The 12,572-nt window shown below is 59.2% G+C and overlaps 3 protein-coding genes across 3 annotated transcripts; 2 read left to right on the forward strand and 1 right to left on the reverse strand.

Annotated features, from left to right (window-relative positions):
* Positions 1–3,124: 3,124 nt before the first annotated feature.
* On the forward strand, positions 3,125–4,534 carry DCS_04635 (aldehyde dehydrogenase; the record flags this gene model as incomplete). The annotated part of the gene is made up of 1 exon (XM_040801942.1): positions 3,125–4,534. The coding sequence occupies one exon, from the start codon at positions 3,125–3,127 to the stop codon at positions 4,532–4,534; it is 1,410 nt and encodes a 469-aa protein (XP_040656975.1).
* A 343-nt stretch (positions 4,535–4,877) lies between these two features.
* DCS_04636 (uncharacterized protein) lies at positions 4,878–6,506 on the reverse strand (the record flags this gene model as incomplete). The annotated part of the gene is made up of 1 exon (XM_040801943.1): positions 4,878–6,506. One exon carries the CDS (start codon positions 6,504–6,506, stop codon positions 4,878–4,880), a length of 1,629 nt encoding a protein of 542 aa, XP_040656976.1.
* A 3,641-nt stretch (positions 6,507–10,147) lies between these two features.
* DCS_04637 (peroxisomal copper amine oxidase) lies at positions 10,148–12,356 on the forward strand (the record flags this gene model as incomplete). Its single annotated transcript, XM_040801944.1, has 2 exons — positions 10,148–10,268; positions 10,360–12,356. 2 exons carry the CDS (start codon positions 10,148–10,150, stop codon positions 12,354–12,356), a joined length of 2,118 nt encoding a protein of 705 aa, XP_040656977.1.
* Between the last annotated feature and the right edge of the window lie 216 nt (positions 12,357–12,572).

Genomic DNA, 12,572 nt, shown 5'->3' on the forward strand with positions numbered 1-12,572 from the left:
CTGGCCGCTCAGAGGCCAACGGGCCGGATCAAATGGACCTATCTTTGCTTGCATCCAGGCTTGTCGGGGGTCTGCCGCGGTGCCTCGAAAGGCTGGACGACAGCCAACAACAATTTCAGAGTCCATGGCTATGCGAAAGAGGGAGCGAGCGAGCACGACGCCAGAGATCGGCATCGAGATGTATGCGTCAGTACGTACGAGTATTCATTACATGTAGCATCACCAAGAATAACGTCGTCGAAACTTTGCTGTTCCCCTCCCTCACTGAGAAATTGGAAGGTCAAATTTTTCAAGAAGGGCCGATGAGCAGCGCGGAATGGTGAAGAATGGTGGAGTGGTTGCAGAGCTCGGAGAAGCGCAGCACAAGACCCGAGATCTCCGCTCCACCGGGCTCCACCCGGACCAAGCTTCGGGTGTCTTGCTTGTTCGACGGCGCCGTCTACCATCGTCGTTCAATGGGCTCAGGCAGCCGCCTTTGCGGAGGTAGGCAGGTCAACTGGTATCATGGCTCGGTGAGGCAAAGGACGAGTTCTTCTGCAGGCATCGCACATCGAATCAACACACCCTCTCGGTGACACAAACAACGTCTGAAATTTGCTCCGACGTCTAGGCGACGTCATTCTCGTCGGCAAAGCTCCGTCAGAGAACGCGGGCATTGCTGCGGTACCGCGGCTCCACTCTGCTGCACCCAAAGGCCAGGTTTGTTGAGACGGGCCGGCAAGGTGGAGTGGAGAGACCAGGTACGATCCTTGCATATTGTCTTTGGGCTTTCAGAGTTATCATCTGTCCTGTAAGTAAGTACAGTAAGTGCAACACTCGCATTCGCCGTGTTCACCTCCTTACGTACATGCACTTATTACTACGTTTACAGCACTTAACGCAGGTGTACTTGAATGACAGGCGATGGAGTTGCCGCATACGTGTACTTACAAGCTTGCTTAACGGCTCATGCAGTACTTTTAGTTATAATTATAACACACCTAGTACGTGTAAGGACTTGTACAGTAAAAGGTGTGGTACTAAGGAGTACTGTTGAAATATTGCGTCGTCTTGTGGGCTATTACCCTTGAGTAACACGAACAAAAAGACTGTTCAAGGCCAAATGATGTTGGAGCAGAATTTACTTACGGTATACAATGTAGGTATCTCCAAAAGTAGCTTACTTATGCAGTGCTTGCACACTTACTGTACATATTATGTTCCCTTTTACATACAGTATGTCTGCATCTACATACGTGTATAGTAGTTACACAGCCATGCGCCTGGCAACACGCCGGAAACAGTGACAAGAATCAGACGTGGACCAACAAACGATTACCACATGAAAAAAAAAGGCGTACAGAGTGGTGTGTACACCTACCATCACTGAGATGCCCATGGGACACCGCTTTTGGCAGCGAGGGATGCCGTTCATGGCCAGTTACTCACCTCCCCACTAGGCTCGGAGGAGCTTCACCGATTGGACGGGCGTGACCGGCCTGGGAGCTTGGCTAGCAACGGGCCGCTCAATGGCGAGCCATTTGGCAAATCCGGGCCGGTCGCAAAGGTGAAGAATGCGTCTTTGCGAGGTATTTAAAAAGAAAGTAAGGGAGGAAAAGGACTTGAAGTAGGAGAAAGGGAGGGAGTATTTGCCAACTTGGCACCGTGACAACCAGCTTGCCTACCAGTAATTAAGATTGGCATCATGTGTAGATGAATGGCGACTACAGCGCACGTACACTCCACGTTAGGGAAAGAGATTTCAGGGGAAAACCGGTAGAGGAGAGAGCTAATCAGATCATGATACCGCCGATCGACGAGAATACAGACTGGGCCGATGCCAGTAGTCGCATTCTCACATCTACATTTTCGAGCATCTACCTTGGCGGCCGGTATGGAGGTGACATAGAAGCTCATTGAATCCTCTCGATGCCTTGAACGCCCCTGGCACTATCGATGTGGTCACCAACGAAAGCGCCATGCGCAAACCAGTCACTCATCAAATTCATAAGCCAAATGCCGGGCGAGCCCGAAAGCGGCGGCAACTACGGAGCACAATTGCCGTCAATACGCCGCTACTGGTTCTTCGTAAAGAAGACGGCACAAATCTTGATCCAAGATGCAGCAACTAAGCTGAGCACCATCGGATGGGCATTTTACCGTTCAAGGATGTAGGTGGAAGTATGTGTAGCCGTTCTTCAGTACACGAACTTCCAGCTACATGTACTCCGTACCATCCGGCTATTGGATTTCTACCCGCGGACTGCCGCCGGAACTAGTGCCATACGCGCGGGGCTTAAATGCCGAGTCCTCCGGTTCGGCTCCGGCCCATGGGGTCGGAAGGGCCGAGATCGGAGCCCGCGGAGGGCCGATCAACCGACAATTATTGTACGTGCCGGTACAAATGGGTACATAGAGGCTCTTGTGCTGCAAATGGGTGTACTTGTGAGTGCATCAGTGCCATACTACCTAATTGTCGGTAAATCTGTTCGGTAGATGTACTCTAGATGTACTGTAGGTTGTACCAGATCATTCGAGCAAGTGTAGAGGTACGCGTTACCAGTACGTCATTGCCACCAAAGCCTGCCCCATGAAAATCGATGAAGGTGTACATGTACATGTAGCGTTGAGGCGGGATACTTGTCTTCGGCGCCGTCGAGTACATCAACATGTACTCGTACTTGTGCTGTAGGTGCCTGGTACCTGCGTCCCTCCAGCAAGTACTCAGAGGTACATTCTCGTACCCGCCTGTGTTCTCGTAAGGGTACAACTACAGCACATGCACGGCACGGTACTTATACAGGTAGCGGTACCTGCTCGTGCTGTACTGTACTGTGCTGTAGACAGCATCATAAGTGGATCCGAATCTCCCTCCAGAATCCCCTCCAGATCTCGCCTCTTCTTCCCGCTTCGCTGATACTCTTTTGCCACCTTGCACTCTCGGCCCGTCAACACAACCCTGTCCCGTCTTCCCTCCTAGCTATGGCGCAGTTAGCAACCAAGCTCAAGGCTCCCAACGGCCTACAGTTTTCCCTGCCGACGGGACTCTTCATCAACAATGAATTCGTAAAGTCGAGCACCGGAAAGAAGCTGCCGAGCATCAGCCCGATGTGCGTTCGCCACGTCCTCAGGCGCCGAGAGGTCGATGCCGTTCCCGGCTGACATTTGCAGAAACGGACAGGAAATCTGCTCGGTCGAGGCAGCATCGGAAAAGGACGTCGACGGCGCCGTCAAGGCGGCTCGGCAGGCATTCCAGGCACCGGCCTGGCGTGACCTTACCGGCGGTGCCCGCGGCCTCCTCATGCACAGGCTTGCCGACCTCGTGGAGAAGAACCAAAAGATCCTGGCGACCATCGAGACGTGGGACAACGGCAAGCCCTACCTCGTCTCCCTCAACGAGGACGTGCAGGAGGTCATCGGCTGCGTCCGCTACTACGCCGGCTGGGCCGACAAGATCCAGGGCCAGACGATCCCGACGACGAGGCACAAGTTTGCCTACACGCTGAAGCAGCCGGTCGGCGTGTGCGCCCAGATCATCCCCTGGAACTATCCCCTGGCCATGGCCGCCTGGAAGCTCGGCCCCGCCCTGGCGACGGGCAACACCGTCGTCCTCAAGCCGGCCGAGCAGACGCCCCTCTCCATCCTCTACCTGGCCGACCTCGTCCGCCAAGCCGGCTTCCCGCCCGGCGTCGTCAACGTCGTCAACGGGTACGGCGGGGAGGCCGGGCGAGCGCTGGCGAGCCACCCCGGCATCAACAAGATTGCCTTTACCGGATCCACGGCCACGGGCAGGGAGATCATGAAGGCGGCCGCCACCGGTCTCCGAAACATCACGCTCGAGACGGGCGGCAAGTCTCCTCTGCTCGTCTTTGCCGACGCCGACCTCGAGCTCGCCGCCAAGTGGGCTTGCGTCGGCATCATGAGCAACCAGGGCCAGGTCTGCACGGCCACCTCGCGCCTCCTCGTCCAGTCGTCGGTCGCCGCCAAGTTCCTGCAGCTCTTCCTCGCCCAAGTCAGAAGCTCCGTCAAGATCGGGGACCCCTTCTCAGAGGAGACGACGCACGGTCCGCAGGTGTCGCGGACGCAGTACGACAAGATCCTGTCGTTCGTGGAAGGCGCCAAGTCCCAGGGCGCGAAGCTCGAACTCGGCGGACGGTCGGCCCGGAGCGCCATCGGCAACGGCAAGGGGTACTTTATCGAGCCGACCGTCTTTTCCGCCGTCAGCGAGGACATGGACGTCTTTCGCGAGGAGGTCTTTGGGCCTCTCGTCACCGTGACCCCCTTCGAGACGGAGGACGAGGCGGTCCGGCTCGCAAACGACTCCATCTACGGCCTTGCCGCCGCCGTCTTCAGCCAGAACATCGAGCGAGCCCACCGAGTGGCCTCGTCGCTCGAGGCCGGCATGGTGTGGATCAACTCGTCCAACGACTCGGAGATACAAGTCCCGTTTGGAGGTGTCAAGCAAAGCGGTGTCGGCCGGGAGCTGGGCGAAGCCGGACTGGCCGCGTACACGGAGACGAAGGCGGTTCATGTAAACTTGGCGTCGAAACTGTGATGCCGACGCTATGATGCATGTTTTTCTGTACTTTTATTTTGGGATTGCACGCAGCAACAGGGAATGCTGCGACGCGGTACGTGAAACGAAGATTTTTTTCAAGGGCCCGAGGCAACGGCAACGTGCCCGGATGGCATGCATCCACCAACCATCCAGTCTACAAGCGAGGCGCTCGGGAGAAACAAGCAAAGAATTCATATGTAACAAGATTTCATTGGCTGGCTATGTACTATTTATTACTCAATGTAACACTTGGTCCATTTCCTATTTGCTACAAGCCAAGGGCGGCGAATGGGTGACCGGCATGGCTGCGGGTGCTCCGTCCGCGAGGCCAGCCCCGGGTCTACTTGTTGACGGAGCTGGATCGGCGCTCCTGCGGCGACACGCTCCTCTCCGGCTCGATGGTTTCGGCGTAGAGGATGGGGTTCGCCAGGTCGGTCACCTCCATGTAGGTGCGACGGCCCTGGGCGACCCAGAAGCCGACGGAGACGACGGTCATGACGCCAAAGACGGCGATGGCGTAGTTCATGTTGCTGACGCTCGGGTTCGGCGTCGTGGGGAAGAAGAAGAAGACGGTGGTGACGAGGCAGTAGACGATGGAGATCCAGTTGACGACGGGGCCGAGGCGGCCGAGGCTGAACTCGCCTCGCGGCAGCTTGTCGCGGCCGACAAAGTTGAGGACGATGATGGGCATGGCGTACGAAATGGTCAGGGCGATGGTGCTGACGCTCAGGATGGCCTGCAGGACCGTGTTGGCGAAGAGGTAGAGGACGCCGACGAGGGCGATGATGGCGGCCTGGAGCCACAGGGCGCGGGCGGGAACCTTCCACTTCTCGTCGACGTGGGCAAAGTAGCGGGAGAAGGGGATGCCGCCGTCGCGGGCGAAGCTCCAGGTCAGGCGCGAGGCCGACGTCAGGATGCTGATGCCCTGGCCGATGCCGTTGAAGACGAAGAGGCCGATGAGGACCGAGGCGCCGGTGAGGCCGACCGTCGACAGCGTGATCTCGATGAAGGGGGCGCCCGTCGGCGGGCTGAGCAGCCTCTCGAGATCCTGGATGCAGAAGAGGCAGACGACCATGAAGAGGAAGCCGGAGAGGGCGCCGAAGAGGACGGCGAGGTACATGGTCCGCGGGGCGTTGCGGCGGGGCGCGGGGATCTCCTCGACCATGTGGATGACCGAGTCAAAGGCCGTCAGGCCGTAGGCGCTCTGGACGAGGCCGAGGAACCAGGTGACGCCGTCGGGCCAGCCGGAGCCGTTGAGCCACTGGCCGAAGACGAACGAGGCCTTCTGGAAGGACAGGTCGGGGTTCGTGCCGACGGAGATGGGGAGGGCGAGTCCGATGGCGAAGAAGAGGGCGACGAACCAGATGCCGACAAACTTGTTGAAGATGGGCAGGACGGCGTCCTTGCGGCAGGCGACGAGGTTGAAGAGGGTGCAGGCGACGGTCATGGCGATGTAGAGGAGGAACTGCACCCAGCCGGTCGAGGCGCCGGTCCACTGCTCGTCAAACATGACCTTCATGGCGAGGATGAAATTGGTCATGAAGGCGATCTGGGAGGCGGTCAAGGTCCACCAGCCGAACGTGTTGGTCCAGGCGCACATGTAGGAGGCGAACCGGCCGGCCGGCGTGCCCCACAGCTGGGAGATCCAGTAGGCCTGGCCGAGGGCGGTGGGCATGCTGCTGCACATCTCGCCGAGCGAGAGGGCGACGCAAGTGTTGCAGAAGGTGACGAGGCAGAGCCCCCAGAGGATGGCGACGGGCCCGCCGTTGGTGAGGCCGTTGCTGAGCCCCTGGGCCATGGTGGACCACGTGCCGAGCACGCAGAAGGCGAGGGCGAACATGCTCCATATGGAAAACTTGCGCGACAGCGACTGGGTGTGACCGAGGGCGGCGAGGTCGTCGGCGTCGCGGGTGGCCTGGTCCGTCACGTCGAGCCGGCTTCCGTCGAGGGGGGCTTTGGCTTGATCCATGCTGTCTCGCGCGGGGGGGCAACCGTCATTCTCCGGTGGCGAGAGCGGTTACGATGATGGAGTTGCGGAGGACGAGGACGAGGAGGAGCAGGACGAGGAAAAGAAGGACGAGGAGTAAGACGGTGGTTGTCGTCGTCGCCGTCGAGCTTTCCGCTGATGGCTAGGGGGATGGGCGGGTGCGGAGGTTGGATGCCGTCGAATGCTGTGCCGACACGTGCCGATACCGATGCTGGTCACACTCGTGAGTCAACTGCGTTTCGAAGGCCGTCGGCTGGTAAGCAACACGGCAGCGCGCCCTTTTCATCTCCCGACTCGTCCCCGCGTGCAGCACGACGTATAGGGGTCATACATTTTGTCCAGCCGGGCCGTCGGGTCCCGTCTCCTTTCCGCCGAGCAGGCGGGCGATGGCGCAGCGGCGGGAGGCGAGGCGAAAACGATGGTCGATGAGCGATGAACGATGGTGGCAAGTCCAGGCATCGGAGGGGGGGGAGGGAGGAGGAATAACGACGATGGTGCGGTGCCGCCTCACGAGACTCGCATCGGCTATTGGCGTCGGCTTACGTCGTCAGGTATCGGCGGTCGAGAGCGTGAACGGAGCACCAGGCGCCACAAGGAGAACGGCGCTGACAGCCTCCCGTCGCAACTCTCCCTGCCCCGAAATGGGGTGGGATGGAACGCCGTTATCGCCGCGTTTGTGGGTGCTGTTTGTTTGTGTGCGTGGCGAGATTGTGTGCGTGAGCACGGGCGAGTAAGCGGCGGAGGAGAGTGGCGGAAGTTGGCTCTGCCGCTCCGCCTGCCGTCCGAGAATCGCAGCAGCTGCAGATGCGCTAAAGAGATTCGCTAACGAGATGCGCTAGAGAGAAGCTCAGCGGCCAATGGCGAGAGGCTGGCGGGGAGGGGCGGGGTGCTGCCATTGGCCCAGGCAGTGACCGACTCGGGGACCTAAATCCTCCGAGGCTCGCTAACGGTGGCTAACGGTGGCTAACGGTGGCTAACGGCCAACCGACAGCGAGATACCTCGTGGTACGAGCAGTTGGACGGCACGATGGAGGCCTAGCCCGCGGAAACGCTCCATCCCCAATGCCACCAAAGCGTCTGCGGTTGAGCTCAGCGTCCTCCGTCGTCGCGCTTGTCCTTTTTTTTTTTTTTTACAGCCAGCCGGAGTGGGAGGGGCAGTCAAGCCACAGGGGCCGAGGTGGGAGGGAGGGTACCGCTCATGACACGGACGCAAATGATGGCGACTAGATGAAAGCCGACGCTCGATCTGGCGGCCGACATGCCGGCGACTGGTGGCCTTCGGGCGCGCCCCGTCTCCCCCGGATTCATCTGGGGAGAAGGGGAAGGGGTCGGCGATAGTATGCGTTCTTAAGACAGATTCCCCAGGACATTTCCCCAGATCCCCGATTCCGTTCCTGCGAAAGGGGGTGTGATGGCGGGCATCCGCGGAGCCCGGAGGGGTGGCATCGCCGGCTCCGCGTGTTACCAGCCGTGGAGTCTCTCGTGTTTGTACCTGCAGCAGGTACTTTTTTTCGAAGCAATACGGGGTGTCGCCGGTGGTCGGCTCTCTCCGCCAGTGCACATGCGCATCATCCGACTGCGACCATGGGAATACGAGGGGATGGAGATGGCGTAGGAACGAGTGCGATCGCCAACTGGGTACAGAAAGTGTAGGGCAATATCACGTCGGCAAAGTTCGGCATACTGTAAGTAGACATGCAAGTACAAAGTAGAGCGTGCGAGATACAGTACAGCCAGGGACTGCAATTGAGTTCCAAGGTAATTGCTAGGTACCTGGTGGGATAGGTGGTATGGGCTCAGCAATTCATCAGTGTACTTAATTAAGTAGTGGGTTGTCGTACAAATTCTCCGTACAGGTAAGTACTAGGTACTGATATACAGTGATTACATACTGTACTCCGTAACTTGTAAGTGCTGTAGATTCCTACTAGGTACTAGGTACTAAGTTGTACAAGAACAGCACTGCTGTAGGTGTAAGTACAGTACGGAGTACTCCGTACTGTAAGTACTTAAGTACCTAGTATATACAGTATATACACGTACACTTGGCACTGCATGTAAGTACTTCAGTGTAAGTACATGTGCCAAGCAAGTAATACCTACAGTAATGTTACTTGCTGTACCGAGTACGGAGCAAGCATCCGTACGGAATTGATGTTCCACAAACAAACAGCTGCGCGAAAACATGTATACTGCTGGTAGCGAGTACAGCAACTGCAAGCATCTCGCTATCATCCTCCAGGTAGCTTCCCGACGGTGACCGCACGGGAAGTGACTTGCGGAGGGATCAAGTCATTTTGCCCCTCCTGTACCGATTGACTCGGGCTGCACCTGCGCATGTCCAATGGTTCAATTGGTTTAACACAGTAGTACCAAGTAGGTACCATATTAGTTTAGTAGGAACCAGGCATGGATTACCAATATAATTTCACGGGCGCATTTCGTACTGTGTCCATGTACGGAGGAATACGCCAACAGTATAAGTGCGTGTGCATGTACTTACTTTAACTTACCGCTGCCTGTACGGAGTATGAATTAGTGGTGGTAATGATGGCGACTAACTGCTGTGTACTTCCGTGGGCGTCTCGTCTCGTGCGCCGAGCACCATACATGGTACCAACAAGAACGAGGAATCCCGTACAGGTAAGTAGGTGCACGTTGTAAGTACGCACTGCCACACACGTACTGCTCCAGTCACTGGCGGCAACTGGAAGGATTGCAGGAATTACTGTACGGGTACGGAGTACAGTGCACCCACCATATTACGGTACCAAGGTAGGAAAACCAAAAAAAAAAAAAAAAAAGCCAGGGAGGATTGGCCCAAGTTGGCCCATCTCCTGAATCCTCAGCGTGGGATGCTCAGCACTAAATAAATCCTATCTGCCAGTTAGTGCTGACTCGTCGCAACTACCGAGACAGAGCGAGTCATGGAAAGGAGCACGATGACGAAGCTGGCCCTCCGTTCGCCTTGTCGCCGCACCGTTACCGGCCGCGACGCACTCTCGGCGCCCTTTGGCACGGATGATGATGAATGAGGAATGCCGACAGAGGTCGTGCCTGGAAGAGTCAGGGCGGCAGTAGGCCATGCGCAAGTAAGTACATGTACTCGTACGATCGTATGCATCCGAGTTCTTTAGCACACAGACGTGTACACGAAGCGTACCTGTACGCTCTTCCGGGCACAGGTACTTCTACGAGCACGCCAGCTTGGGCTGCGTGGCAGCTGTCCTATACTTGCCTCGCACCGTACAGGTACGGTGTGCGTACATCCGGACGCTGTTCCGGCCGGGCGCCCGATGGAAGGAGGGAGCCATTGCTTGCACCTGTACATCGAGCCATGCGTCACCCGTCCATCCCACCTCGCCCTCTCCTTCCCCCGCGCCTCGTACGTTCGCGCCTTCTCCACAGTCGGTCGACCTCCGGCCGCCGCGGCCCGCGTCCTGCCCATCCGTAATCCGGCCGTGCGGAACCAAATTCTTCCAGCCCAGAATGCCAACCACGTCCAATCCTGAGGCGACAACTGTATATAGCGTCTCGCCCGCCCTCCCTCCCTGCCGTTCGCCGAAAGGAGACGACAAACGAAGACCGACACCGACGCCGACGCCCGCCGACGCCGACCAACCATGCAGGCCCCGATGCAGCAGCCAGACACGACCTCCATCCCGGGCTACATTATCCTCCCGGACCCGGTCGACGGTGCGCCCTCGGCGACGGCCGCCACCCAGACCCATGTTCACCCCCTTGGTAAGCCGGCATCGGTGCCCTCGTTCTCGTCGCCCCCCTCCCCCCCGGAGCATCACCGTCTTGTGCTTACGGTCGTCGTCTCCTCTCCTAGATCCCCTCTCGGCCGCCGAGATCACGACGGCGGCGAGCCTGATTCGCGCCTTCGCGGCGCCGAAGCAGGTCAAGTTCAACTGCATCACCTTACGCGAGCCCAAGAAGAACGAGTATGCCGCCTTCCGGTCCCGTCTCGGCCCCCGGCCCGAGCGCCGTGCCTTTGCCGTCGTCCTCGAGCAGGGCACCCCCCACGTCGCCGAAGTCATCGTCAACCTCGCCAAGTCGGCCGTCGAGGATTGGCGCGGGCTCGAGGACGTCGCCCCGACCCTGACGCTCGAGGACCTCGACGTCATGGAACGCGTCGCCCGCAAGGATCCGCACGTCATCGCCGCCTGCGCCGAGCTCGGCATCACCGACATGGCCTCCGTCTACTTCGACGCCTGGGCCATCGGCGTCGACGACCGCTGGGGCTTCGAGCGCCGGCTGCAGCAGGGCCTCCCCTACTACCGCGCCTCGGCCCACGACAACCAGTACGCCCACCCGCTCGACTTCACCGTCGTCGCCGACACCGAGACCGAGGAGGTGCTCGCCGTCGACGTCCGCCGCGTCGACGGCGCCCGCACCAAGGTGCCCCTCGCCCAGCACAACTACCTGCCCGAGTTCGTCGCCGACGGGTACCAGCCCCAGCGGCTCAAGCCCATCGACATCACCCAGCCCGAAGGCGTCTCCTTCCAGATGAGGGGCAACGAGATCCACTGGGCCGGCTTCAAGATGCACATCGGCTTCAACTACCGCGAGGGCATCGTCCTCTCCGACGTCCGCGTCGACGACCCCTACGAGGGGCGCGAGCGCACCCTCTTCAACCGCATCAGCGTCGTCGAGATGGTCGTTCCCTACGGCAACCCGGACCCGCCTCACCACAAGAAGCACGCCTTCGACGTGGGCGAGTACGGCACCGGCCTCATGACCAACTCGCTCAAGCTCGGCTGCGACTGCAAGGGCGCCATCCACTACCTCGACGCCATGCTCTCCACCAACAAGGGCCAGGCGGCCGTCATCAAGAACGCCGTCTGCATCCACGAGGAGGACAACGGCCTGCTCTACAAGCACACCGACTTCCGCGACGCCAACGTCGTCTCGGCGCGCGACCGCAAGCTCATCATCTCGCAAATCATCACCGCCGCCAACTACGAGTACGGCTTCTACCACACCTTCACCCTCGACGGCACCTACAAGCTCGAGGTGAAGCTGACGGGCATGCTCAACACCTATTGCATGGCCCCCGGCGAGTCGGCCGCGCCCTTCGGCACCGAGGTGGCCCCCGGCATCAACGCCCACAACCACCAGCACATCTTCTCGCTCCGCGTCGACCCCGAGGTGGACGGCCCCAACAACTCCATCGTCCAGAGCGACGCCGTGCCGTACGAGGCCGAGGTCGGCTCGCCCGAGAACCCCTTCGGCAACGGCTTCTACTGCAAGAAGACGCCGCTCCGGACGGCCAAGGAGGGTGCCGCCGTCTACTGTCACGAGACGAGCCGGGCCTGGGACATTGTCAACCCCAACCGGCTCCACGCGGCAGCCAAGAAGCCCGTGGCCTACAAGATCATCAACACGCAGTGCCCCACCGTGCTCGCGAAGCCGGGGAGCACCGTCTACAACCGCGCCGCATTTGCCCGCAAGGCCCTCTGGGTCGTCCCCTACCGGGACTACGAGCTCTTCCCCGCCGGCGACTACGTCTGCCAATCGACCGGCGCCGAGGGCTACAAGGACAACCTGAGCGTGCTCGACTGGACGAACCGGGACGAGAGCATCGAGAACACGGACATTGTGTGCTACATCCAGTTCGGCCTGACGCACTTCCCTCGCACCGAGGACTTCCCCATCATGCCGGCCGAGCCGGTGAGCGTGATGCTGCGGGCGAGCAATTTCTTCCAGAAGAATCCGGCGCTGTGGGTGCCGGCGTCGCAGCTCAGCAGGGATGCGTCTTCGACGAACGCATTTCCCACGGCGGGCTCCTGCTGCGGCGGGGGCGGCAAGGTGCAGTCACATTTGTAATTTAGCGGGCATTTCCTTCACCAATTTTTGATCCCTGTTTTATTTTCTTGTTTCCATTTCGCCGCGCAGCATCTGCCCGGCGCGGTTCTGGTGCGGCATGGAGAGGAGGACATGCCAGAGACTCGGCACGGCTCTGATGTCAGGCAGGAGAATGTAAGATGAATATCTCTTGAGCCTGTCATCCACATGTATCGTGTGGTTTTGTCGACATGTGTA

The sequence above is a fragment of the Drechmeria coniospora genome, chromosome 02 (assembly GCF_001625195.1).
Source record: "Drechmeria coniospora strain ARSEF 6962 chromosome 02, whole genome shotgun sequence".
NCBI classification, from domain to species: Eukaryota; Fungi; Ascomycota; class Sordariomycetes; order Hypocreales; family Ophiocordycipitaceae; genus Drechmeria; species Drechmeria coniospora.